The sequence below is a fragment of the Acomys minous genome, assembly GCF_964271855.1.
Source record: "Acomys minous genome assembly, chromosome: 20".
In the NCBI taxonomy this organism is placed as follows: domain Eukaryota; kingdom Metazoa; phylum Chordata; class Mammalia; order Rodentia; family Muridae; genus Acomys; species Acomys minous.
Window position 1 is genome coordinate 5,173,995 of NC_140502.1, and position 24,878 is coordinate 5,198,872.

General features: G+C 53.6%; 1 protein-coding gene across 1 annotated transcript; it reads left to right on the forward strand.

Moving 5' to 3' along the window:
• The first annotated feature begins 16,775 nt into the window (after nt 1-16,775).
• On the forward strand, nt 16,776-23,014 carry LOC311591329 (uncharacterized protein). The gene is made up of 4 exons (XM_084770853.1): nt 16,776-17,305; nt 19,932-20,018; nt 21,800-21,892; nt 22,530-23,014. The coding sequence occupies exons 1-3, from the start codon at nt 17,005-17,007 to the stop codon at nt 21,865-21,867; spliced, it is 456 nt and encodes a 151-aa protein (XP_084626979.1). The 5' UTR covers nt 16,776-17,004; the 3' UTR covers nt 21,868-21,892; nt 22,530-23,014.
• The last annotated feature ends 1,864 nt before the right edge of the window (nt 23,015-24,878 follow it).

Genomic DNA, 24,878 nt, shown 5'->3' on the forward strand with positions numbered 1-24,878 from the left:
TGCCTGGAATTCACTGAGGTTTATTCAGGCCCAGCCTCCGGCCTCACAGCCTTGGAACAGACAGCGGAACTTGCGGAAGAGAACGCGTGCACGCATGCGTGTCTGTCTGTCTATCTGAATTCCCTTCTGTAGCCATGTAGCTAGATAGATGATGGGTTCGTGTGAGGGCAGGACCATGGACAGTCCTGTCTCACCTTCTCCCTGGTAGCACCCTGTATTCACGCTCAGCATCTGTACCCACTACTCAGTCCTGTCGCATTGGCCCAACATTCTCCCTGACGGGGGACCATCTGACCAGAGACACAGAAAGGGTCAGTGGGCTCAAGGAAGCTCATCAAGTTTGGACATTAACGGCCCAGTCTCAGATGCCCTCCTTTATCGTGGTCCATCACACAGGGCCTCACTAGGATAGACGCACGCGCGTGCGCACACACACACACTCACACACACACGATCCCCACCAGGCGCTTTGTCTTTGGATGGCTGAGCTTCCCTGGATATAGAATCCACTGTTGTAATAGAGACAGTAGCAGGCATCCCAAAGGCCTAGGGTCCCTTCTGGGACCTGGAAGTAGAATCTAAGGCCCTCAAATCGCCCCCCTCGGGGAGACATTCAGAATCCATACAGGCAGGAGCCAATAGGACACGGCACTTCTTCAACAGGGATTTCAAAGGTGCAAAACCACTCTTGACCAGCAGGTGGCGCCAGGCCACTGCTCCTGAACAGAGGCCTAGCATCCCTAGCTGGGCCACCGGGTGGCAGCAACATTCCAGAGCCAGGTGGCTGACTCTCCCCCGGGACAGACACAGCCTCTCTAAGGCAGATTTCAGCCAGCTTCCACGGGAGTCTCTGGAAAGACCTCAGAGGCTGCTTTTCAAACCCACCAGTTCCAAAGGCACCTATCTCTCCCGGTACCAAGCTCCCCAGCATCGCAGCTTCTCCTTATTATAATGGGTCACCAACACCAGGCAAGGGAATGGTTCTCTGACCTTGTTGGAAACCTACATAAAACCACATGCACCCGCACGATGCGCGTGCGCTCGGACCCGTTCTCACACTGACACGCACCTGTTCTCACAAACACAGCTGGTCACATGCACACACATATTCGTGAGCATCACTTCTCCCCACATTTTATTTATTTATTTACTGTTTGTTTGTTTTTCGCGACAAGGTTTCTCTGTGTACCCCTGGCTCTCCTGAACTCAATTCTGTGGACCAGGCTGGCTTCAAATTCACCGAAACCCGCCTGCCTCTGCCTCCCTGAGTGCTGGGATTAAAGGCACGTGCCACCATTCCGGGCTTACGTTTTAATTAAATGGAAAAACCCAGAAAGGCCCCTCACCAATGTAGGTACTTTCTGTTGGGTCCTGTTTTCCTCCCAACACCCACCACCTACCCCATATCTCTCTCCTCCTCCGAGACATCACCCAAGCACAGTCCTTGGACTTTCCCATCAACAGAACACACACACACACACACACACACACACACACACACACACACACACACACACACTAAAAACAAAAACAAAAAAAACAAGACATGGTGGTGCCTGACTTGTAATCCCAACACTGAGGTGGCTTCGGCTTTGGTTGTGAGTTTGAGATAGAAACTCCCTATCTCAAACCCTCTGCCTTCCTCCTCTACCTCCCTTCTCTGAAACCATCCTCCCATCTACCCCACCCCCTACCCCCCCACACCCTCCCACCCCACCCCCACCCCTACACCCAGCTGCCGCCACTTTCTAAACAGTTGATGAGCTTTCTTCAACTGGCGCCAGTGTTCTGAGTCCGTCTGCGACCACTCCCCTGCCCCTGCCCGTGCAAACCCTGGAGGAGAGATTCCTCAACCCCTCTGCAGGGGGCCCAATTCACACCTCTAGCGGCTCTCCGCCCACCTCGGCCGGTTGCCTGCCCCACGTCTGCTTAAGCACGACTAGAGGACGCCTCAGCTCTCCCGCTCCCCTTGAGCCTTGCCCCTCAGCCCACCACCCCTGCAGCCGCCCAGCATGCCGAGGTTTGTCTTGCCTCTAGAGGGCGTCCTGAATCCCACCCTCCCCGCCTTCCGTCTTTTCCTCTTTCTGTCTTTGGAGGCAGCGCCTTGCTACCATAGCCTCAACTGGCCTTGAATGCACTCAGGAGCCCAGGCTGGCCTGGCTCACAATCCTCCTGCCTCCACCCCTGTGGTGTTGGAATCAGAATCATGCACTATCAGGGACTGACCAAGTTCTTTTTCCTATTTGGAGCTGTCATTCTGTTTGGTTGTTTGCGTGGTTGGTTGGTTGGTTTGGGGTTTTTGTTTTGTTTTCAGGACAGGGTTTCTCTGTGTAGCCCTGGCTGTCCTAAAACTCGTTTTGCAGTTCCAGGCTGACCTGGAACTCACATCGATCCTCCTGCCTCTGCCTCACCAGTGCTGGGATTAAAGGCTTGTGCCACCGCGCCTGGCTGGTGCTGTCATTTAAACCCACACCACTGTCCTCTCTGGCCTTGGCTCTTGAAGTAATAAGAAAATAAGAAAAAGAAAGAAAATAAGGATGGTCACATGCGATGGTTCCCAAGAGACTGAGCAACAGAGATGCTTTGAGTTCCAGGGCGACCTAAGCTACATAATGAGTTATAGATCAACTTGGGCAGCAGAGTGAGTCACTATCTCAGAAAACAGTATCGCTGGGGCTGGCAAAACAGCTCCGGAGGAGCCGGGCCCCGGGGTGAACAGAAATGAGCACAGTTGAGGAGCCGTGGTGGCTCACACCTTTAATCCCAGCACTCGGGAGGCAGACGCAGCTGGATCTCTAAGTTCGAGGCCAGCCTGGTCTACAGAGTGAGTTCCAGGAGGCAAAGGCACTTGCCACTAAGTCTGGCCTGGACCCACAGGGTGCAAGGAGTGAACTGACTGTTACAAGCTGTCTTGTGATCTCCATCTCTGAGTGGTGGTGCACTCGCGCGCGCACACACACACACACACACACACACAAAGTAAACAAATAAATGTAATAATTTTTTTTTTTTACTGGAGATATTAGTCACGCCATCCTAGACTCTCCGGTGAGGAGCTAGGAATGTCAGTTCCTGTTAAGGCATTTGTCAACATGCTGAGGCCTTTGGTTCAAGCCCCAGTACACGCTCGCGTGTGTGCACGCACACACACACGCGCGCGCACACACACACACACACACACACACACACACACACACACAATCATGGTATTTGCAGGCTTACTCCATCCTGCTCTGCATAGTTCATGAATATACTGCCTTACTTACTTGCTGTTACCACCCTGTGAGATAGGTACGGCGCAATTATATCCTCCCCTGGGATTTCACAGATAAGGGCCTGAGACACAGAGAGGTTAAACAATCCGCCAGAGGCCACATAGCTTTGAAAGGGCTGTCTCGGGTTTCAGCACCAGGCAGGGTTAGGGCCTGGTGTCCAGTCTTTAACCGTTAGAAGACTCTGCTGCTCCGTTGGGGGTGGGGGGGGGGTGGGGGGGATGGTTTGTGAGTTAGGAATCCAGTGACCTCTGGAGCCAGGGAAAGACAAGCAAGCCTTGCAGGGAACCACAATTGCAGACACTGTCAAGTGCCGCCTGAGGTATCCGATGAATGTCTCCTGCTGCTCCTGCTGCTGGAAGGTAGCATGGGGGAATCTGAGCTGCGCCCCCACAACAAGTGTGACAGGGAAGATAAGGACAGGTCCTTGAGTGGCCTTAGTCCATGCCTGAGCTCCAGAGGCAGAGGCCGGATGACCGATGGGGAGTTCAAAGCCATCCTTGGCTACAAGCAAGCTCCAAGCCAAGAGACCCTGCCTTGAAAAGTGAATAATTAAGGAAGTGAGGGCAGAAGCGGCAAAGGAAAATGAGGAAGAGGAGGAGAAGGGAGGGAGAAGGGAGGAAGAGAGAGCAATCCAAGCCAGGCCGGGCTGGGGAGAGGGCTGAGAAGTCCAGAGAGAGGTAGGTGGGAGATAGGAATCCGGAACCTTCTGTTGGATTGACAGGGAAGAGTGGCCCGGGATGGACAGAAATGAGCACAGTTGAGGTCCCATCCCATAAACATTCCTTCTTGTGGATCTCACCCAATGCCATCAGAGCCTGCCTGCTGCCTGCCCATCACTGCGCCAACCTGCACCTCTCTGCCCATGGCTTAAGATTGCCCAGGAAAAGGCCGGGTGTGGTGGCGCACGCCTTTAATCCCAGCACTCGGGAGGCAGAGACAGGCGGATTGCTGTGAGTTCGAGGCCAGCCTGGTCTACAAAGTGAGTCCAGGATGGCCAAGGCTACACAGAGAAACCCTGTCTCGGGGAAAAAAAAAAAGATTGCCCACGAAAGTCTGTGTGGTCAGTCCAGCAGCCTGGTCAAGGGGTAGCTGCCAAGGCTACCAGCTAAGGCTTCTCCTTGCGGTGCAGAGCCCCAGAAGAGGGGTACAGGGGAGAGTATAAGTCAGTCCGGCATCTGGAAGAGAGCCCCATCTGCTCTCAGAGGTGTGTGTGGGTGAAAGTCGCACAGCTCCAGAGACCTGCTTGTCCCAGCACTGTGGGAAGAAGCAGGATGGCTAAACCCAGGCCAAGCACAGAAGCAGGGAGGTGAGAGCTACTCTGCAAACCCACACACGGATTTTCTTTTTTCTTTTCTCTCTCTTTTTTTTTCTTTGCCTTTTATTTATTTCTTCTTAAATCCTGTTTCTCTCCCTGAGGCACCTAATCTATTATTTAACATTGGATTGTACGATTGAAACTCCCAGGCAAATTGAAAATTATTTGTGTTGGAGGTTTCTCAGGCATGATGCTCAGAGTTAACATTTCTTAGGGACTCTTAGATGCAAGCAAAGGCAAAGACCCCGGATGCAGCTCCGATCCAGGAAGGGATTGGGGGGAGCGGCGGGGGGGGGGGGGGGCGGGGGCGGGGGGCGTGGCTCCAGATCCTAGGGCCCCGGGGCACCTGGGGCCAGTTGACTCAAGCCCCTAACGGCACCCAGGGCTTCACACAGCTCAGGGCCATTAATCTCTGTGCAGGATTTCACCCGGGAAATTCTGTCGATGCCCTCCCACCGGTCAAGTCTCAAGAGGCCAAGCAGGTGCGATCAGTCACCTGGTCCCCCACCCTCACCCCCCGCACGCCCACCCTGAGGGAAAGGCCTTAGTAACAGGAGAATTAATGTCACGGGGACAAGGGCTCACCATCGTTTTTCAGAGGTTAGCTCTCTGTGGCTTGGCAGCCAGCGTGGCTAGCCTCAGGGAGTTGGCATAAAATGAACGGGGTTGGGGGGTGGGGCGGGATGGGACTATTGGAAGGTGACTGAGGGGCAGGGGGCTTGGGGTGGCTCGGGGAGGGCAGTGATTAAGAATGTCATACCCTAAAAAATATGGGTGAGTCACGTGACACGGTAGCGCTGTGTTCAAAAGCCAAGGACCTAGGGGGGGCTGAGCAAATGGCTCAGTCAGCAAAATGCTTTGCTGCCCAAGTTCAAGAACCCGAATTCAGATCCCCGGTACCCATGGGAAACGCCAGGCACAGGGATGGATGCCTGCAATCCCAGCACTGGGGAAGTGGAGACGGGCAGACCCCTAGAGTTAGCCAGCCAGCCAGCCTAACTGAGCCCTGGGTTCAGTGAGAGACTGCACCTCAAAAAATACACTGGAGCCAAACAGGACTGCAAGAGAAACCCTGTCTGGTGCTGGGCGGGGTGGCGCACACCTTTAATCCCAGCACTCCAGAGGCAGAGGCAGGCAGATAGCTGTGAGTTTGAGGCCAGCCTGGTCTACAAAGTGAGTCCAGGACAGCCAGGGCTATACAAAGAGACCCTGTCTTGAAAAGCAAAAAGAAAGAAAGAAAGAAAGAAAGAAAGAAAGAAAGAAAGAAAGAAAAATACACTGGAGAGGAATCGAGGAAGACTCTAGATGTGCATACATGTTCACGTGCACACACACACACACACACACACACACACACACCTACCTGTATGCACAAGTTTGGGCCCATTGGAGCAAGCACAACAGCTATGGGCTCCCTCACGCACACGATGGTACAGTATGTGTAGGGACGGAGGAGGGAGGCTGCCTGGGAAGGCTGGTGCCAGCTCCCCAGGAACTCTGTTAGATCCCAAGGAGGAGATAAAATCCTGTGCTGCAGCTGGGGCGCTGGGGCTTTGAACCGGCTTCTGTACCCCCAAAGGATCACCTTGAAACCTGAGCCTGGCCTGGTAGTGTAGGCCTGGGGTCCAGCTACCCCAGGAGCGCGAAGAAAGAGGGGGTGGTCAGTTTAAGGCCCGCCTGAGCAACATTGAGAGGCCCTATGTTAAGACCAAAAAGAGGTGCTGGAGAGATGGCTCCGAGGTTAAGAGCACTGACTGTTCCTCCAGAGGTCCTGAGTTCAATTCCCAGCACCTACATGGTGCCTCCCAACCATCTATAATGAGATCTGATGTCCTCTTCTGGCCTGCAGTGTGCGTGCAGGCAGAGCGCCGTACACATAATAAATAAATAAACCTTTAAAAAAAAAAAAGACTAAGAAGAGAAAAGAGAGGAAGATGGAGCTGTCACTCGGGGTAGTGTGTACTTGCCTGGAGTGTGTTAAGGTCCTAGATTCCATCTGAAGAAACTCAAGGTTCTAGAATCCAGGATCAAGATAGACCCGGTAGCCCCAAAGGCTGCCAACAGCACCCTTTCCTGGGTTACACAGAGCCATCTCCTTGCTGTATTCTCACAGAACGCTTGCAGTAGGAGTACGTCCTTGGGAGATTTTTGATAAGCATATCCAATCCCGTTCATTGGAATCCACCCTCATGGCCTCAGCCCTCTCAAAGGCCGCACAGTCTAAGCCCGTCCACCTTGGGAGTGTGGTTTGTAACATAGTGTCCTCCCAGAAGGGGGATAAAGAATCAAGCACAGAATATCCATGTACCCCACAGCTGCCTGGGTCAGACGCTATGCTAAGCACTGCCTTTGTGTGGTGACAGCATCCAGATTGGGACCCAGGCCCAGCATCCAGAACCCAGATCGGAAGCACAGAGGTCACTTCCATGGCCCTCTACCATTCAAATGGCTACCAGACACTCCACTGTCCCCTCAGAAACATGGGTCTGCTCCCTGCCTGTGGCAGTTTCAAATAAAATAGCCTCAGGGCTGGAGAGATGGCTCAGAGGTTAAGAGCACTGGCTGCTCTTCCAGAGGTCCTGAGTTCAATTCCCAGCAACCACCTGGTGGCTCACAACCATCTATAGTGAGATCTGATGCCCTCTTCTGTCCTGCAGGTGTACATGCAGGCAGAGCACTATATACTAAATTAATTAATTAATTAATTAAACAGCCTCTATAGGCTCATATGTTTGAATGCTTGGTCCCGTTTGTGGAACTGTTTGGGAAAGATTGGGAGGTGTGGCCTTGTGGGAGGAGGTGTGGCCTTGTGGGAGGAGGTGTGGCCTTGTGGCAGACTCCTCAGGAGCATATGCCACTTTGTCACAGACCACGGACACAGAGCACGCACGCGTACACGGCTCTGTAAATTCCCACGGGAGCTGGAAAGAGGACTTACTATTTCATCTCTAGGTAACAATGCTGAGAATCAGACGCGGTTTGTAGAAGTGAAGTGTAGACATCACGCCCATGGCCCCCTTCCGCCACCAAAATGGACGCCTACGGCCACCAACTTGGCATAGGAAGCACCTGGCCAAGAGCTCAGAGGACGGCTGGACCCCAGGGCCTGCAGGAGTCCCCTCTGTCCCTTCTGAGGGCTGGTTTGCACCTCTCTGTCCCAGGGGAGCAGCCTAGACTGGGCTCCGAGCCTGCTGCTCAAAGGGGGAGGGCGCGGGGGGGGGGGGAGGGGCGGTCTTATCTTCATTTTTGTCCCAGCCTCAGAGAGCCTCCTGAGCAGAGATGTTCTGGATCTGGAAACCTGTCCTATGGAAGCTGCCAGCAGGGGACCAAACTAAGGAAGGACGTGCTTCCTGGAGCTTTGTGTGAGGTGCTCTCTCAAGAGATCAGAAACAGCAGGAGCTGGCAAACGTTGGTGCTCGCCTTTAAGACCCAAGAAACGCACGCACGCACGCACGCACGCACGCACGCACGCACGCACGCGCTGGTGGCTTGCTTGTTTTTGACTTTCACTTAGTGGACCAGCTTGCTGTTTTACAAGCCAGTCCGAGCCAGGAGGTAAATTTGGTGCTGGGCTCCAGTAACCTAATACTGGGGAGGCTGAAATAGGAGGGTCACAGGTTCAAGGCCAACCTAGGCTGCCCAGAGAGAGAGAGAGAGACCCTGTCTCAACAACAGAACTAAACAATTGCAAAATGCTTCATACCTGGTGGTGGGGGTCGCACATGCACACCCAGGCACACACAGGTGCACGCGCGCGCACGCGCGCGCACACACACACACACACACACACAGAGCCAGGCATATGGCACATGCCTTTAATGGCAGAGGCAGGAGGATCTCTGTGAATTCCAGGCCAGAATGATCTACATAGTGAGTTACAGGACAGTCAGACCCTGTCTCAAAAATAAACAAACAAACAAACAAAGGGTAGGACCAAGATATGAACGCTCGTAGTTTTATATAATATTTATAGTATGTACATTATATAATCATCAATCATAGGCCAGTAATGGATACTATCCTCATGAAATTTGCCTATATGGGGTTGGGGATTTAGCTCAGTGGTAGAGCGCTTGCCTAGCAAGCGCAAGGCCCTGGGTTCGGTCCTCAGCTCTGGAAAAAAAAAAAAAAGACAAAAAAAAAAAAAAAGAAATTTGCCTATATGTGTGCATGCATACTCAGAAACACACACACACACACACACACACACACACACACACGTGACACATCTTAGACCCCTCCACTATTGCCACAAGACAACACACCATTTCGGAGGCTCCCAGAGGCCTTCACTTCCTCCTTTGTGCGCCCGCCCGGTGACGGTGACATGCCCAGCCCCACCCAGTCCATCTCATTCCTGGGCTCGGCCTGCAGCTGTCGCCTGCAGCACTCTCATCTGCCGCCTGCAAGAGCCAGGAACGAGCCCTGCAGCTGGAGGACACGTCCCCATTTCCAGGCCCTGTTGGCGCCATTCCTTGAAAGCGTCCCTTCGGTGACGACACTGGTTATCAGGTCTGAAGGTCTTTCTGCCCGCCACAAAGCGTGGCCAGTGGCGTGGCGGGCACAGACAGTGCTAGGTACCTACAAGGAAGGGGAAATTGAAATCAATAATTTAACCTCTCACACATATGAACCCAGCTTCCCTACGAAGAAGAAAATGAGATTGCCAGGGTGTGGGGGATTCATTTGTAATTAGTTCTAATTACTAAAAGAATCGATGTTTTAATTTTTTAACAACGTATTTGAACTCTCCAGCTCCTTCCGTGATAAAGAATAAAAAAAATAAGAAGCTCCCATTGTCCCAGTTCTAGCCAAACACCTCTTGTGTGTGTGTGTGTCCGCTCACGTGTGTGTTGTGTGTGTGTGTGTGTGAGAGAGAGAGAGAGAGAGAGATCTTTTACCACTTAGCTCGTCTAAAAGACTGGCTAGCTGTTTTGAAAATTACATTTTTTTTTCTTTTTTTTAGCTCAACGCCTTAACCATAAGCAAAAGTTAATTCTAAAAGGATGAGAGCCTTAAAAAAAAAAAAAAAACAATGTTTTAAAAAATGTACAGAGAGGTAGAGTTTTTGAAGTGTATCTAGATGCCTTTTGTTTTTCCGCTTCCTTGGGTGACCTTTCAGGTTTTTTTGCCGGAGGCTTGCATGCCCTACAGGTGAAGGAGGAGGAGGGAAAGAGATGTGGAAGGAGGAAGGGAGGGAGAGAAAGAGCGCGGACCGGAGGTGGGGGAGGGGGGAGGACCGGCAGGGAGGGAGGAAGGGGGGAGGGGTGCCAGCGGAGGGAGGGGGCTTAAGGCGGGAGCCATGGCGTCCCTGTGGGTCAAGGCAGGGACAGGGGAGAGGGGCCTGCCATGCCCACTGATGTGAGCCAAGCAGGCGGCAGACACATACCCACGCGGTTTAGATAAAGCCTAAAACAGCGTCCTGCCCCTTGTTCGTGGAATCCACTCTTACGTTGCTATCCAGGGAGGAACGCAACCGAAGCTGGTTTTTTCCGATGTGTGTTATTTCCTTTGTTTTATATACTATCGGCTTTGGTGGTGGCTGTCTGCATGTCTGTGATCCTGCTTTCTAATGATCTGAAACACACAGGACGGGAGTTTGGGGGGGAGGCGGGCAGGGGCCGCTGGGGGGCATGCTCAGCATCAGAGCACCTTCAGAAGGCAGAGGGGCCTGAGGTCTAGGGTCAGCAGTGCGAGGAACTACAGGAAAACAGTACACACTGGGGAGGAAAATAGTCTGAGGGCTCATCCTGAACTCAAGAGCATCACATGCGCTAGCCGGCTCTGCCACTGAGTCATGCCAACAGCCGTGAGTGTCATGTCTGAAAATCACAAGTGCGTGTCTGTGTGTGTGTGTGTGTGTTACACACTCCCAAATGTGTTCATCCGATGTGTGAGCACGTGTGTGTGTGTGTGTGTGTGTGTGTGTGTACAACTGGAGTCCCATGTGCCGCCGTTCTGTGTTCACTACTGTGTATAGTTGGGTCTGTCCATGTCACTGTACTAGAGTTTTAATTCTCTATGTCTTTGAGAGAGAGAGTGAGTGAGTGTGTGTATGTGTGTGTGTGTGTGTGTGTGTGTGTGTGTTCATGCACGTGCATCTGTGTGAGCCTGGGGGATGGAGGGTCCAGGAGCACACTGGGTGTTACCTGAATAGGAAAAGGCTGGGTGGACAAAGTAAAGTGTTGGCATTATCTCTTTGGGAAGAGAAACCAGTGTGTTTCTTTTTTGTGTGCCCATTTTATTGGGGTTTATTGTACTTGCTTACAATAGTAATATATAAGAAAAGGCTAAGCTGGGCAGTGCTGGCACACACCTTTAACCTCCCGTGCTCAGGAGGCAGATTCTGTAATCTCAAGGCCACTTTGGTCTACAGAGTAAGTTCCAGGGCAGCCCAAACTATACAGAGAGACCCCTGTCTTGAAAAACAACAACAAAGTGGTTTTGTTAAATCAAGCAGTGAATGCGCCTGCTGCCCTCACTCCTCTCGGATGTTTTTGAAGACAGTTAAGAAGGCAGGTTTGGAAAAAGGAAAAAGAGTCTTAAAAGAAGGAGGAGAAAAAAAAAGTTCGTCCCAGGATCTCTTGGGGGCTCCTCCCTGAGCTGTGCTGCCCTTTGTCTCCTGGGCCCTGAAGACAGAGAACCCCAGGACACTTCCTAATCTTGCCTCAGAGCAAATTGGGACATTTTTCCGAAGTCCTGTATTTTATCTTTAAACCTTAGGCAAATTTTTATAGTCTCCCCCTTAAGGTATACAAGTTTATCCTAATTATTCAGTCACAAGGCGGTAAGCCCCAATCCCAGGATCCGGAGGCTGCCCTAGAAATCGGCCACCCAACCTTCCCATAATACCCTGTGGCTCCCGCAGGTGGGCTGGTCCAGAGCTGGTCCAAGGGTCATTTGGAAAGGGCTGAGGCCACCGCCGCTACTGTGACCACCACCACCATCATCACCATCATCATCCTCACCACGTCTGATGCTGGGGGGTGAAAGCCACGGCTTTGCGCATGCCAGGTAAGCACCACCGCTGCCACAGCCGCCGCTGAGCCACAACCCAGCGCTCAGCCTATCATCGCTTTAAGAACTGATCACGTCCTAAGCATTTAGCCTAGGCCGAGCCAAGTTCTTTGCTGTCTGTCCTCACACTGAATTTTCCCAGCATTCCCCCGTCAGCTAAAGGCCTTTCACCCTTCCACACATCACATGTGAAGACAGGAGATGACACGCCCAAGGCTACTCAGGTAGAACACGCCGCTGTCCCCACGCAGGCTCAAAAAAAAAAAAAAACCAAGAAGGAATTGCCTTGGAACAGAAAGAGGGCTATCCTGCGAGGCTTTTGTCCTGGAAAAGAGCCCCGGGGACAGGGCTGGGAGGCCAAAGGTCACTTTCCTCATGCCCTGTAACTCTTCCTGGCAAAAAAAAAAAAAAAAATCCTTGGGATTCTTGAAAAACCTTCTACAGAGCCCTCCATCCTATGAGACCAGATGGGTCACCTGTAGCTACACAAAGCCACCTTAGTACAAGGACCCAAATGTTGAGCCTGACAGAAAGACCCCAGAGGGAGAGCCTCACTGTACACACACACACACACACACACACAAACGGCCCCCACTTCCCACCCCCCAGCTAGCGGAACATGCTTGACTCCGGAGGTCGGAGGTGGCCTTTGAGTTTCCTACCACTGCCAGGCCCGGAGTCTATGTGGAAATCCATTAGCCTGTTTTTCCCTAGTTAAGGAGCATCACCACCCCACCCCTCACCCCAGAGGGGTTGCCGGGAGGCACTGCAGGCTGGGCCGCAGCCTGAAAGGAACCCAGGTGGATCGCCCCCGGGGCCTGGGGCCTGGTTTGGTTGCCCGGAAGTAAGCCACATTCTCCTTGACCACCCCCCACCTCTGAGCCTTGTCTCCTGAGGGTGTGGGTGAAAGGCAGGTTAAGCCATCTCTGTCTGGGGCTCGAGGAACTTCTTTAAAAATCACATATCATGCTGGGCATGGTGGCTGCACGCCTTTAACCTCAGCAGTTTGGAGGCAGAGGCAGGTTGATCCCTGTGGCTTGAACGTGGTCTGCATGGGGGTTCCAGGCTACGTATGAGACCCTGTCCCCCTCCCTTCCTGTTTTTCCCCCCAAATCACCTGACTTATTTTTATTGTTTTTAAATTATGTGCCTGTGTATGTGGGATGGCATATACATTTGAGTGCTAGTGGATCAGAGTCCCCTAGAAGGTACTGGCTTAGGTACCCTTAGGTGCTACGACTCAAACTAGGGTGCTCGGCAGGAGCAGCCAGTGCTCTTAATGGCTGAGCCATCTCTCTAGCCCTAAAGTTTAAAATATTTCTTAAGACAGGGCCTCATTACCCAGTGCGGGCTGCCTTCAACCCCTTGAGTCCGGCATGTGTGCCACCGTGCCAGGCAGGCTTTGGTAAGGTTTCTCCACAGGTCAGCTTCTACTTTGCCATCTGCCCAGGGTTCTAGGCAGCACCTCACAAACTCTTACGGGGCTCCAAACCTGCACCCAAAATCATTGTGTTTTCCCAACTTTGCGCAGTGTTCACTTCCAAGGAAGGGACCCCAACCTAGGAGTTAAGTCTGACTGTTCAAAGCTGCTTGGCTTGAATCTCATTTGGGGGGCAGTAAGGTGTGACAGGGAGGGTTGTGTGTGTGTGTGGGGGGGTCAGTGATACAATGTCCCTTTGTCTAAGGGTGTCCAAGTGGGTATGAAGCTTTTTTAAAATTTTGGTATTTTGTTTGTTTGGGGTTTTGGTTTGGTTTGGTTTAGTTTTTCGAGACAGGGTTTCTCTGTGTAGCCTTGGCTGTCCTGGACTCACTTTGTAGACCAGGCTGGCCTTGAACTCACAGCGATCCGCCTGCCTCTGCCTCCCGAGCGCTGGGATTAGAGGCGTGCGCCACCACGCCCAGCCTCGTTTGTTTGGGTTTGAGACAAGCTCTTAAATCTACTATGCCTGGCCTTGAACTCAATATATCCCACCTCCTGCCTCTGACGTACTGAGATTACAAAGATGGCTTTACCACACCAGGCATAATGGAGACAGGGTGGCACTCTGTAGCCCAGGCTAGCCTGGAAGGTTGTTTGTTTTGTTTGTTTGTTTGTTTGTCTGTCTGTCTCAAGACAGGGTTTCTCTGTGTAGCCTTGGCTGTCCTGGACTTGCTTTGTAGACCAGGCTGGCTTTGAACTCCCAGAGATCAGCCCGCCTCTGCCTCCCTAGTGCTGGGATTACAGACTTGGGCCACCAGCTCGCTGTGTCAGTCTCCAGTTTTCATTGCTCGCTTTGGTCTCTGAATTCTCTAGAATCTTCTAGAGAAAATCAAGAGCGTGGGGGGGGGGGGTCCCACAAGGTGGAGGTGGAGCCAAGTGAATGTCAAGTCCGTGAGCTCTGGGCCAACCTGGCTCCATTCTAGCTTGAAGAGGTACGCTCTCTCAGTCTTGAGGTGCTTACAGACTCAGGCAGGTCTGGCTTTGATACACACACACACACACACACACACACACACACACACACACACCCTACCCCTTCCAGCCCCAAGAAGACTCAGATTGGAGAATAGCCACCTCTACCCAATTACCTGCACACTCCTATACCTCCTTCTACCAAGGATGTAGGATCCCTCGGTCTACTCACCTGTTAGCCCAGTCCTAGCGTTCCTAAGAATGTTAAAGTAGGCTAACTCATCTTTTTTTTTTTTTCTTTTTCTTTTTCCAGACAGGGTTTCTCTGGGTAGCCTTGGCTGTCCTAGACTCGCTTTGTGGACCAGGCTAGCCTCGAACTCACAGCGATCCACCTCCCTCTGCCTGCCGAGTGCTGGGATTAAAGGTGTGCCCCACCACGCCCAGCTGGCTAAATCATCTTATTTAAGGTCCTAAGGGTGTTTTGAGGGGGTTGTTGTTGTTGGTGGTGGTGGTGATGTTTGAGTCAAGGTCTCGAACCTCAGTCTGGCCTAGAACTCAAGACCCACCCCCCCCACCCCCGCCACACACACCCCCCACCTCCCGCCTCCTGGGTGCTAGGATCACAGGCTTGGACCACCCATGCCTCATTAGCACATGGACCTGCATCCCGCAGCTAATAGGACTGTCCTTGTTTGTGCTTCGTGCACACACCTTAAAGGGGGCGATTAAAATGGAGGGCAGGTCTAGAGCGCTCCCTAGACTGCGGGGGTGGGGGGTGGGTGGGGTGGGGTGGGGACAGGGCTTCAGCGCTTGTCAGATCCCAACGACCCAAGCTCCGCCTAGATTCTTCCAGTTTCACCTCTTGCAGAATCACCTGCAGTAATGAAATAGCATGCAACTTGCTTCCACTGTGTTTCCGGTCTTAATTATACCCCCTCAGTTTTAAGAGGTACCCCTACTGCAATAAATAGCGCAGATCACTGAGCACCTGTCACGGGGCTCGGTTGACTTATTTTGGTGTTAAGAGGTGGTTGATATTTAGCTAGAAACTGAAAAAAAAAATATTTTAGACTGTGTATGGTGTGTGTGTGTGTGTGTGTGTATGGAGTGTGTGTGTGTGTGTGTAAAAGCTCGCGCAGGCCCTCAGAGGCCAGAAGAGGGTGTTGGATCCCCCGGAGCTGGAGTAACAGGCAGTCGTAAGCTGCCCTGTGCATGCTGAGAGCTGAACCCATGCCCTCTGCACAAGCAGCACTTAGACTTAACTGCTGAGCCATGCCCCCCCCCGTCCCCGCCCCCGCCCCCCCCTTAGCCAGGAACTTTTAGGAAACTAAGCTTAGACCCACCACAGTTCAGCATTTCCATGAAAAGAAACAAAGACTGGTAGCATCAAGGAAATCAAGGTCCTTAAGGATGGCCAGCCTTGTTCTGATTAAATTGTGCATTTTTAATATAGTTGGTAACAAGTGAAACTTTAAAAAAAAAAAAAAAGAAAAAAAAGAAAAAAAAAAGACATTCCGGAATTTAAAATAAAGTAAAATCTGCTATTTTCAGGGTCAGCGGTATCACGGCGAGATTTGTCTCTTAAACAATGACACTTGCTATCTCTGGAGTTCTATGAATACTTTTGAAGTGTCGTATTAAAACCAATCCCGTGGCCTTGAGGCAAAGGGAAAGCAATTAGTCTTGCAGTTGTGAATAAATAAAAATCCATTTATACACCCGTCCTTGACATGTGCCTTCTGAATCTTAGAAACTTCATCTAGGGGGAAAAAAAGAAACGTTCAATCGTCAACACCCGGTCCTAATCACATCGCTCTGTGGCTTCCTAAAACAGTGGCGCTTATACCAATCTTTTAAGTATGAATTTATATGTATGTATTCACCCGTATTGAACACAAAACAAAAGACTCACCAACAGCCACCAAGGTGAAGACAAGTGAGGGATGCTGAGCCCCACCAGGGCCGTGGCAAGTACTTTTCAGAGGGTCCTTGGTCCTCAAGGGAGCCTAGCATGCTTTCCTCACTCACCCCCTCTTCCGGCTATCCCTGAAGCTGAGGGCACTCGCACCCCAGCCAGCTCCCCTGCGGGATGGGATTCCAGACAGGAAGGTCAAAGTCCTTGGCAAAGTTGCTTTCACTTTATTCCAAGGGTCAGCTTCTCCGACCACTGGGAAATCTGGCCGGTTCTAAGTTCCAACTACCCGTGGACTGTCAAAAGACTTGGGGGGGAAGCCAGCAAAGGAACCGAGCACACAAGCCAGCTGGGGAACCGGACCCGGCCTGCACGCTGGCCGGTAGAGCAGCACTGGTTAAGCAAAGCTCGGAGCTAGAAATCCTGGGGGTTCAGGAGCGTGAGAAGCAAACGTGGGCAGCCACGGGGGGGGGGGGCACAACACGGATCCCTGACCTACTTCTTTGGGCCCCTTTCTTTTCTAGGAGCAGCTTAAAAATCCATAAATTAAGGAAATTAACTGATGGGGCCTGCGGCATCTTTGTAAGCTATTTAAATCTATAAATTTACAACATATTCTGCATATATCAAGTAATTGAGCTAACTGCGGGGATGTAACTTTAATGAGAAAATTTCCCCCTTCTCCAGTAGTTTGAGATAATAAATAAATAAATAAAATAAATAAATCCCTCAGGAGGAAAGTTTTTTATTCCCGCATGAAGTTACAGACGCGCGGTCAGGATGCTCTCTCCGGGTTCGGGGGAGACTGGGTCCTCACCACCACCACCTACACCCTCCCCCCCCCCGCCCCCCAAAAAACACCATCTTTCTGCGGTGCTCCGGTCTGGCCTCGAGAGCACCCCCAGGAGTCTGGCCAGTAGAGGGCGCCCAGGCCCGGCCGGAACCAGAGAAGGGGGCCGGGGCGCCGCTCCCGTCCGGGTGCTCCTTCCCAGCCGAAAGCCTGGCTTTGGCCGGGGCGCCCCGGGAACCAGGCGGGGGCGCAGCAGTGTGGGCCAAGCGCACCAGCCGTGCTCCGTTTCCTAGGAGCCGGGAAATGGTCGAGGAGGAGGGACGGGCGGGGCGCAAGGGAAGGAGGAGGAAGGGGCAACCGAGAGCAGCTAGGGGCGTTCTGGGCGCAGGCCTCCGCGCCGCAGGGACCTTTGGCCGCCACCGTCTCCATCGCGCCGCGCTCGTCCAGGAAATGGCGCGCTTGCCCGCGGGCGACGGGCCGGGTGCCCCGCTCCCCTCCCCCGCGGTGGCCACCGCGTGCCCGCAGACGTCACGGGCGGCGCTGCTCCCCGGGAGAGGGGCAGCCCTGGCCGAGACCCGGGGAGAGAGGGAGGGAAGAGAGGGAGGTAAGCCGCCTTGGCAGCCCAGTTTCTCTCCCCTCCCCACACCAAGTCCCGCCCTCAGCCCCGGGGCGCCGCGGCGGCGGCTGCTTCTCTCCTCTTTGTAACCGAGGAGTCGAGAAATGTGAGAAACGTGCCCTGTGTTACTTATTTGGGAGTCGAAAATTTATGCCCAGCTGAAAGCGCCCGGGGAAATATTACATCAGATGAAATGACAATGATTAAAATCAGCCTCTCCCCCGCCCCCTCCCCGAGCCCGGAGGAGGCCCGGGCGCCGCGTGGCCGGACGGCGGGGGGCTGGGGCGCGGAGGGCGCGGGGCCACGGCGCAGAGCTCCCGGAAGGGTCCTGGTCGAGCCCCGCGGCACCCAGGCATCGGGCTCTGGGACCCACGGGTGGGGATCGCGAGGTGGAAAGGAAGTGGTGGTGGTGGGGAACGGTGCATTTTTGTCGCCGAGCGCGGCAGGCGCGGGCGCGCGGAGCTAATTGCGACTCTAATCCTCTGCCCCGAGGCGCAGCCAAGCCCGGAGCCAGGAGTCGCCTGCGCGCGCCCGCTCGCGCTCGCCGCGCCGGGGTAATTTGGAACCGGATCGCTGCCCTTTGCAATCCGGGCTGGGCCGCGGCGAGGCGCGCAGGCTACTGGCTGGTTTTGGGGGGCTGTTTTTCCCCTCAAAGCTACCGGGGGAGGCCGCTGGAGAGAGGGAGGAGAGGAGGTGGGAACGGCGGGAGGGCAGCCGGAGAGCGGCGCGAAGAGGAGGCGGCGGCGGCAGCGGCGAAGAGGGAGGAGGCGAGGGGAGGGCGGGGAGGGGAGGCCCCGGCGCGGCGCGCCGCGAGGGGCCGCGCGGAGCGGGGGCCGGGGCGGGAGGGGTGGGTGGGGGGAGGGTTGGGGGCGAGAGAGAAAGTAACTCCAGGACGAGACCGGAGCGACCCGCGCGCATCGAGCACTAGGCGACCGGGCTGCGCCGGGCACCCGACACCGGCGGCTGCAGGGGGCGGGGGGCTGCGCCGAAGCCCGATCCGCTGCTCCGGCTCCGAGGTAAGCCCGGCGCGGGCGGCCACCACTCAGTGCCGCACACCCCTGGTTCCCAAAGTGGCTGCAATGCCGAGAAAGTCACTCGGCCCCGGGCCGGGACCTAGGCTGGGGGTTGGGGCGGCGGGGGGGGGGGGAGCGGGCTGCTTTGTCCCTCTGCCGAGCGCTGGGGCTGGCGGCGTGGGGGCGCCCAGCACAAAGGCCTGGCGCGCACGGGGCGGGGGGTGCCCACGTGGGCTGGTCCTGGCCCCGGGTGGACCCTCCCCACTCGGTTCCGCTCGGATCTTCCTGCGGCGTGGTGTGTGCGCCCAGGTAGGTCCTCCGCACTCTGATTCCAGTACTGGCTCGAGTGCCCTGTAGAGCTGCTGACTTTCCTGAGTCTGAAACCGGCTCCATGCAGCCGGTGCTTTGGGGTTCACAGGACCGGGCTGGCGCCCAAATCATAGAAAAAGGGTTGGGAAAAAGTCTCTAACGGGACAGATATGCGTCGTCTGACGCCCACCCTATTGAGTCCCATGCCAGACGCGCTGGTGGTGGTTCCAAGCTCAAGATGTGGGGCGGGTAACGTGCCGCCCTAAGACGGGACCTCAGGGTCTAGATCTCCAATGGCCACACGCACCCCTGACCTGGATGCGAACACCCTCATTCTTTCACTGCCGCGCCACTGTAGCGCCTCTCTACCCTCCCTTGAGAAGCCCCCGACTGCAGAAAGATAAACCTTCAAGTTTTTACTCCGCGTCTCAAATGTGCATGAAGGAATTTAACTGCACGAGTGAATAACAGCATTAGTTTCAATTAATTTTTTTTTTTAAATCCCGGCAACAATAAACTTTGAGAACAAAAGCGCTTTTACGTCCTTAATTAGGCGAGCTTCCCATCTGTGGTCTTGAAGTGTCTGCCTCTTGATTTAACTTTGTCTCCGCCCCCACCGCACTCCCTCCCACCCCTTCCTCTCTGGGCCCTTCGGGTACCTTGGCCACCCCGCCCCTCGGGGTCCGAGGTACGGCTCTGCCGATTCCTGTAGCCCCGAAGTTCACACCCGCCAGCGGGGCTCTGCGGCCCGGGCTGGCGCGCACCAGGTGGCCCCGCCGCGTCTCTCCTAGTCCACCCCTGGACAGTCCTGCCGGCCCCCCTGGCACTTGTCGCCTCGGGCAGGCGCCCAGGGCGTAGAGCTAGAGGGAACTCGAGAAGCGCCTTCTGTTTACCTTTTATGGTTAAAATAACAGCTTAGCAAAGAAGCGACTTCACGAAGAAGCGATTTAGTAAAATCGTCTCAAGCTGCCGCAGCTCAGCCAGTTTAATCACCCCCAGAGAGCTGAACAACTGCGTGCACAATGGGACACAAAATCATTTTGTGTGTAAATGAGCGTAACATTCTGCTCACTTCCCTCTGCTCAGGCGGGCGGGGCTCGGCTGCGGGTGGGCGCGGGACCAGGGTCTCCCACCACAGCTTGGAGAAGCGGGTCAATGCTGGGCCAGTTTGCTGAGGTCCCTGCAACAGGCGACTTGGCCAGGCAAGCCTCAGCCGCGTCTGGTCGCGGTGTTTGGTGCAGTTGAACTTGTGTCTCTTAAATCAAATGCACTTCTTCTGCCTGTGATCTCAGAGCCAGTGGCCGTGGTCCACCCCAGATGCGTTTGTCGGAGGGTCAGTGGAGATTCGGGTCAAGGCGTAAGGCCTGGGGCTTCCAATGGTGAGTTTCTGGTGTGTGCTGTGGGAAACGGGCCTTTGGGGGGGGGAGGGGCGCCTTGTGAGATGGGTGCTTGATGCTACTTGTCACTTCTGAGTTGGGCCCTGGTAGTGCTTTGGGGATTTGGGTGGGAATTACTTCTAGCTCTGTTGACCTTCAGTGGGCCTTCCTTTCTGACTCCCTCACCCACCCCCACCACCCCACTCTCCCCCACCCCACCCCATCCCCTCCCTGGGCCTGGATAAGCCATCCCTGGGGTCTGTTTTGGTTTCTTAAAAAACTTCCTGAGCTGAGTGACCTGGGATGTTCAAAACAGAGAGACTGGACAGCCACCCCACTCTTCCCATGAGGGATACAGCACAACAAATATCCATTTCCCCCCCACTCCCCTCACCTCTACCCCAACAGTTTCAGGTCTGAGAACTTCCCGGGGGGGGGGGCACTGGGGATGCAAGACAGAGCATGGGGGGGGGGAGCCTTTCTCATATCTAATGCTCTGAGTCTAAGTACAGAGGACCATGTTTTATAGCTGGATGCTGAATTGTAAGGTAAAGACTTAGAAGTGAGGCATCGTGTGGTACCCAGCATTTACCTTGTGTAGTTAGTTGACCCAGAAGGGTTAAATCTGTGTCAGGCCAAGTTATGTTTCTGGAACACCCCCAACCCCCATACCACAACCCGCTGCCGTGTGTGTGTGTGTGTGTGTGTGTGTGTGTGTGTGTGTGTGTGTGTGTGTGTGTGTGTGTTTTCGGTCCCTCCATCTCCCTTTGAGACAGCCAGCCCCAAGCCAGTGGAAGGGGGGTAGCAAGAAACCTGCCCTACTCCACCCCTCCTTCTTCATGGGAGCCCCTGAAAAGCCTCCAGGGTTAGCTTCTGGGGACTGAGGCACAATTTTATTTCAGGTGTCTGTGGCACATAGGAAAGTCCCTGAGTGGCTCTGGGGAGGAGGGGAAGAAAGCCCATTTGCTGATTGCTGCCTGGCCAGCTCTCAATGCCTCAAGGGCCTGTGATCCTGAGGGGGTCTGGAATACATTAGGCTCAGGCAGCAGCATTCTGGGGGTCTATGGAGAGGCGGCGGGGGGGGGGGGGGGTGCAGAGTAGGCAAACAAAGGCAGGTTCTGTGTGCTATGGGAGCTCTAGGTGACTGTTGCCTTCCCAGGGACTCTTGTGCATCCCTCTGCCCTGGCTTCTGTGGGGGAAGAGGTGTCCTATGCACGCTGCGGTCTTCACCCGGGTGGTGAGAGGTCCTAGGCTTCCCAACCAGCCGAGGGGAGCTGCACTCGCCCCCCCCCCCCCACACACACGCAAGCTTCTCTCCACTGATGCAAGAGGAGACACGCTTAGTAACATGGCTCTAACTCAAAATACCAAAGAAATCAGATTTGTTCTGAAACACTGCAGGCCAATAATGGCGCGCATATGTTTTAAGCCGTCATTAGCCAAATTAGCAGACATGGAGCTGCCTAGAAAACACTGTGTGTGTGTGTGTGTGTGTGTGGAGAGAGAGAGAGAGAGAGAGAGAGAGAGAGAGAGAGAGAGAGAGAGAGGTGCTATGGCCTGGAGGTCTGCTTTGGGGTGTAGAGGGTTGGGTAGAATTTGGGAAGAGCTGTCTGGTATACATGGGATCCCAGACAGCATCTTTGTTAAAAAAAAAAATATATATATATATATATATATATATATATATATATATATATATACATACATACATACATACATACATACATACATCTATATCATTGGTGGCTACTGAGCAATAAGCCCCCTGTCACTGCTTCCCACAGATACTCTGGGCAGGGATGGAAGCCTAGATGCCTCACCGCAAGGAGCGGCCGAGCGGGTCCTCGCTTAACACACACGGCAGCAGCGGCACCGCGGTGAGCTCGCAGGGTGGGCTGGGTCAGCCCCTGGGCCCCACTTTGCTCTTTTGTAGGGTACCTGCTCACTAGCTGCAGGTCTTCTGAGACCGATGAGTATTGACTGGTTGTACAACGATGGTTATTTTATTTTATTTTTTTTAAACGAAAATGCTCTTAATTTGATGTGAAATTTACTACATGTATAAAAAGCTCAACGCCTTAGGTGCTGTGGAAGTCACTAATTTAGAGGTGTCTCGTTACTGAGACAAACTTGCAAAAAACCCCTGAATCCCAATTCACAAATTGGTGATTCGTTTGTCAGGGGATATTTCACATCTAACACATAAGCCCGCGACCTTTAATTAGAATTTTGCAGTTTGTTTTATGCCCCTGGAGGCTGACACCTTGGAAAAAAAATTTTTTTTCTTGGTTTCTTATTGCTAATAAGCATCCTGCTCCAACCACCCCCCCCCAAAACCCCAGTACTTTGAAGAAAATGATGCAAATACACTTAATTATGGTAGTGGCCATAATTTGTCAGCCGAATATGTGATCAGGCATGAGAAGAAGTGATCTGATTAAATCTGTGATCACATTCAGAAATAAAGGAGGTTTAGGAACCCTTGTTTTTTTCTCTATTTATTTTTATCTCTAGGAGGGAGGAACTATGTCCCGGCTGTCACTTACTCGGTCGCCTGTGTCTCCCCTGGCTGCCCAGGGAATCCCATTGCCAGCTCAGCTCACCAAAGCCAACGCACCTGTGCACATCGACGTGGGAGGTCACATGTATACGAGCAGCCTGGCCACACTCACCAAGTACCCTGACTCCAGGTAAGAGCGCCGGCTCCTGGTGTCAGGCGTGTATTATAATGCCCGGGCATTCTCGGGGTACCATGCTGAGGCCTTGTCGTCGCCCAGTACCCCCTGATGGTCTGAGAGACTGCTTGCTTGTTTGAAGGCAACATCTGACAGTGACTTTTAACCCTGCACGGATAGCCTTTGTGACATAACATGGCCGTTTCTGACCTTCGTGGCAGACGCAGTCCCACAGGAGCCTGGCCAACCACTGGCTGGGGAGTCAGTCTCACAGAGTGACACTGGGGAATCAGGTGTCAGTGGACACAGTCGGTCCTATTTCCTGTATCCTTGGGGGAAGGCACCTTGGGGGAAGGCACGGAGTGCCAGCTTCAGGTGTACCCTTCTTTGTTTGGGGGGGTCCCCGTATGAGCCTAAGTGCTAAGAGCAGGCTTTCTTTCTGGAAGTGGATGTCAGAGCGATGAGTTAGAGGCTACAAGACACTCAGGGGTATCTTTGGCAGTGGCCGAGCATAAATTTCTTCACCTTGTGACGTATGAAACTTATCATCTGTGACCTATGAAACTATCTGTGACCTAGACCCTTAGGGACTTAGAGACTTTTTCTAGGAGGGACCCTTAGCAGAATGGTGCTGGGGTGCCACCAGCTCGCTTGCTCTTACTTCTTGTGGATTTACTTTCCAAGGACACGCGCCTTGTCACAGCAGCCGGCAGCAAGTCAAAGGGGGGGGGGCAGGCTGTGTCTCCTTGAATGTCTCCTATAGGTGACACCACACGCACGCACGCACCTCCCTGGGCCCCTGCTGCTTGCTCCTGGCACGGTGCAGCAACAAGCACCCCCAGCCAGCGGGAGGGCAGGCCTGTCAGGCATCACCTCTCTTTTATACATTTAAAATAAGAAGAGGAATTAATTAATCCCCCAGACACCGAGGCCTCATCACTAGGATGGAGGCTCAACCAGGGTGGATTCAGAGGCAGAGGACCACGGTGCAGGGGCGTCTTGGGTAGAGGCCTCTCCCTCATCCGTACGGGAGCGCCCCTGGAGACTGGGCTAGGGGATGTGGATTTTGTGTCTGGTCTAGATGGTGGCAGCCCAGGGACTAGGCACAAATGTCCTTATGAACTTGGGAGCGTTGGCAGGGCAGGAGCCAGGGGGCCATCCACTGCACTGGCCGCAATACTTGCTAGCTTGCCGAGCTCTGTCTACGCTAGGAGATGGATTCTGTTCACTTAATTTCAGTTTTTGCCTTCTGCGGTGTTCCTGAGTTGTGTGACATAGATCATCCCCTTAATCGGCTGACAATGTTTGTGAGTGAAATTCATAAAAAAAAAATAATAATAATAATAATATAATAAATAAAAAATAAATCTTTGCCCTCAGCCTTCTTGGAGGGGTGTTTTCTGAAACCCAGGATTTGCCCTTACTGCTGCCATCGCCACCCAGGCCTGGTGGGCAAGGAGGGGCCTCCCTTCAGGTTTGTCTCCAGTGGCTTTGGGGGACTGAGGAGCATTTCCTCTCCCTGTTCCACCCTGTAGCTTGCCCGTGCTTATCAAGTTGCTGTGCAGTGGGGGCATAGGCTTCCTCTGGGGAGCTGACGACTTGGCCCTGTGATGGGGTATGTGAGGGCCCTTGACGGGCCGGGTATGCCCGGAGGGTGGCGCGATCTGCGGACTTTTACCAGCACTGGGTTCAGGGCGACTCTGCCGTTCTGCCTAGATGCTTCTGGCTAAGCAGAGCCCGTTCGCTAGGCCTGAAGCCGAGGTCTAGAACGAAAGACAAGTGAGGCTTATGAGAGCAGAGACAGGGGTTCGTAGGGAGCTACAGAGCTGTTGTGGAACAGGCCCCTTAAGGTCCCCTCCTCTTTTTTTTTTTTTTTTTTTTTTTTTTTTTAGTGGATAATTGCAGTTCAGGAAAAGCTGTATCTCTCTGACTGGGCAGGTGGAGGTGGAGAATGCTAAAGTTAGCCACCCATGGAGACAGCTCCAGATGCCAACAGTGTGGTGCCCCACCCCCACCTCCCTCTCTCTCCTCTCTCTCTCTCTCTCTCTCTCTCTCTCTCTCTCTCTCTCACACACACACACACACACACACACACACACACACACACACACACACACACACCCCAGGGAGCACTGCAAGAGTCAGGGAAAACTGTGCCTCTCGCCTCTGAGCTCATATCATTTTATCC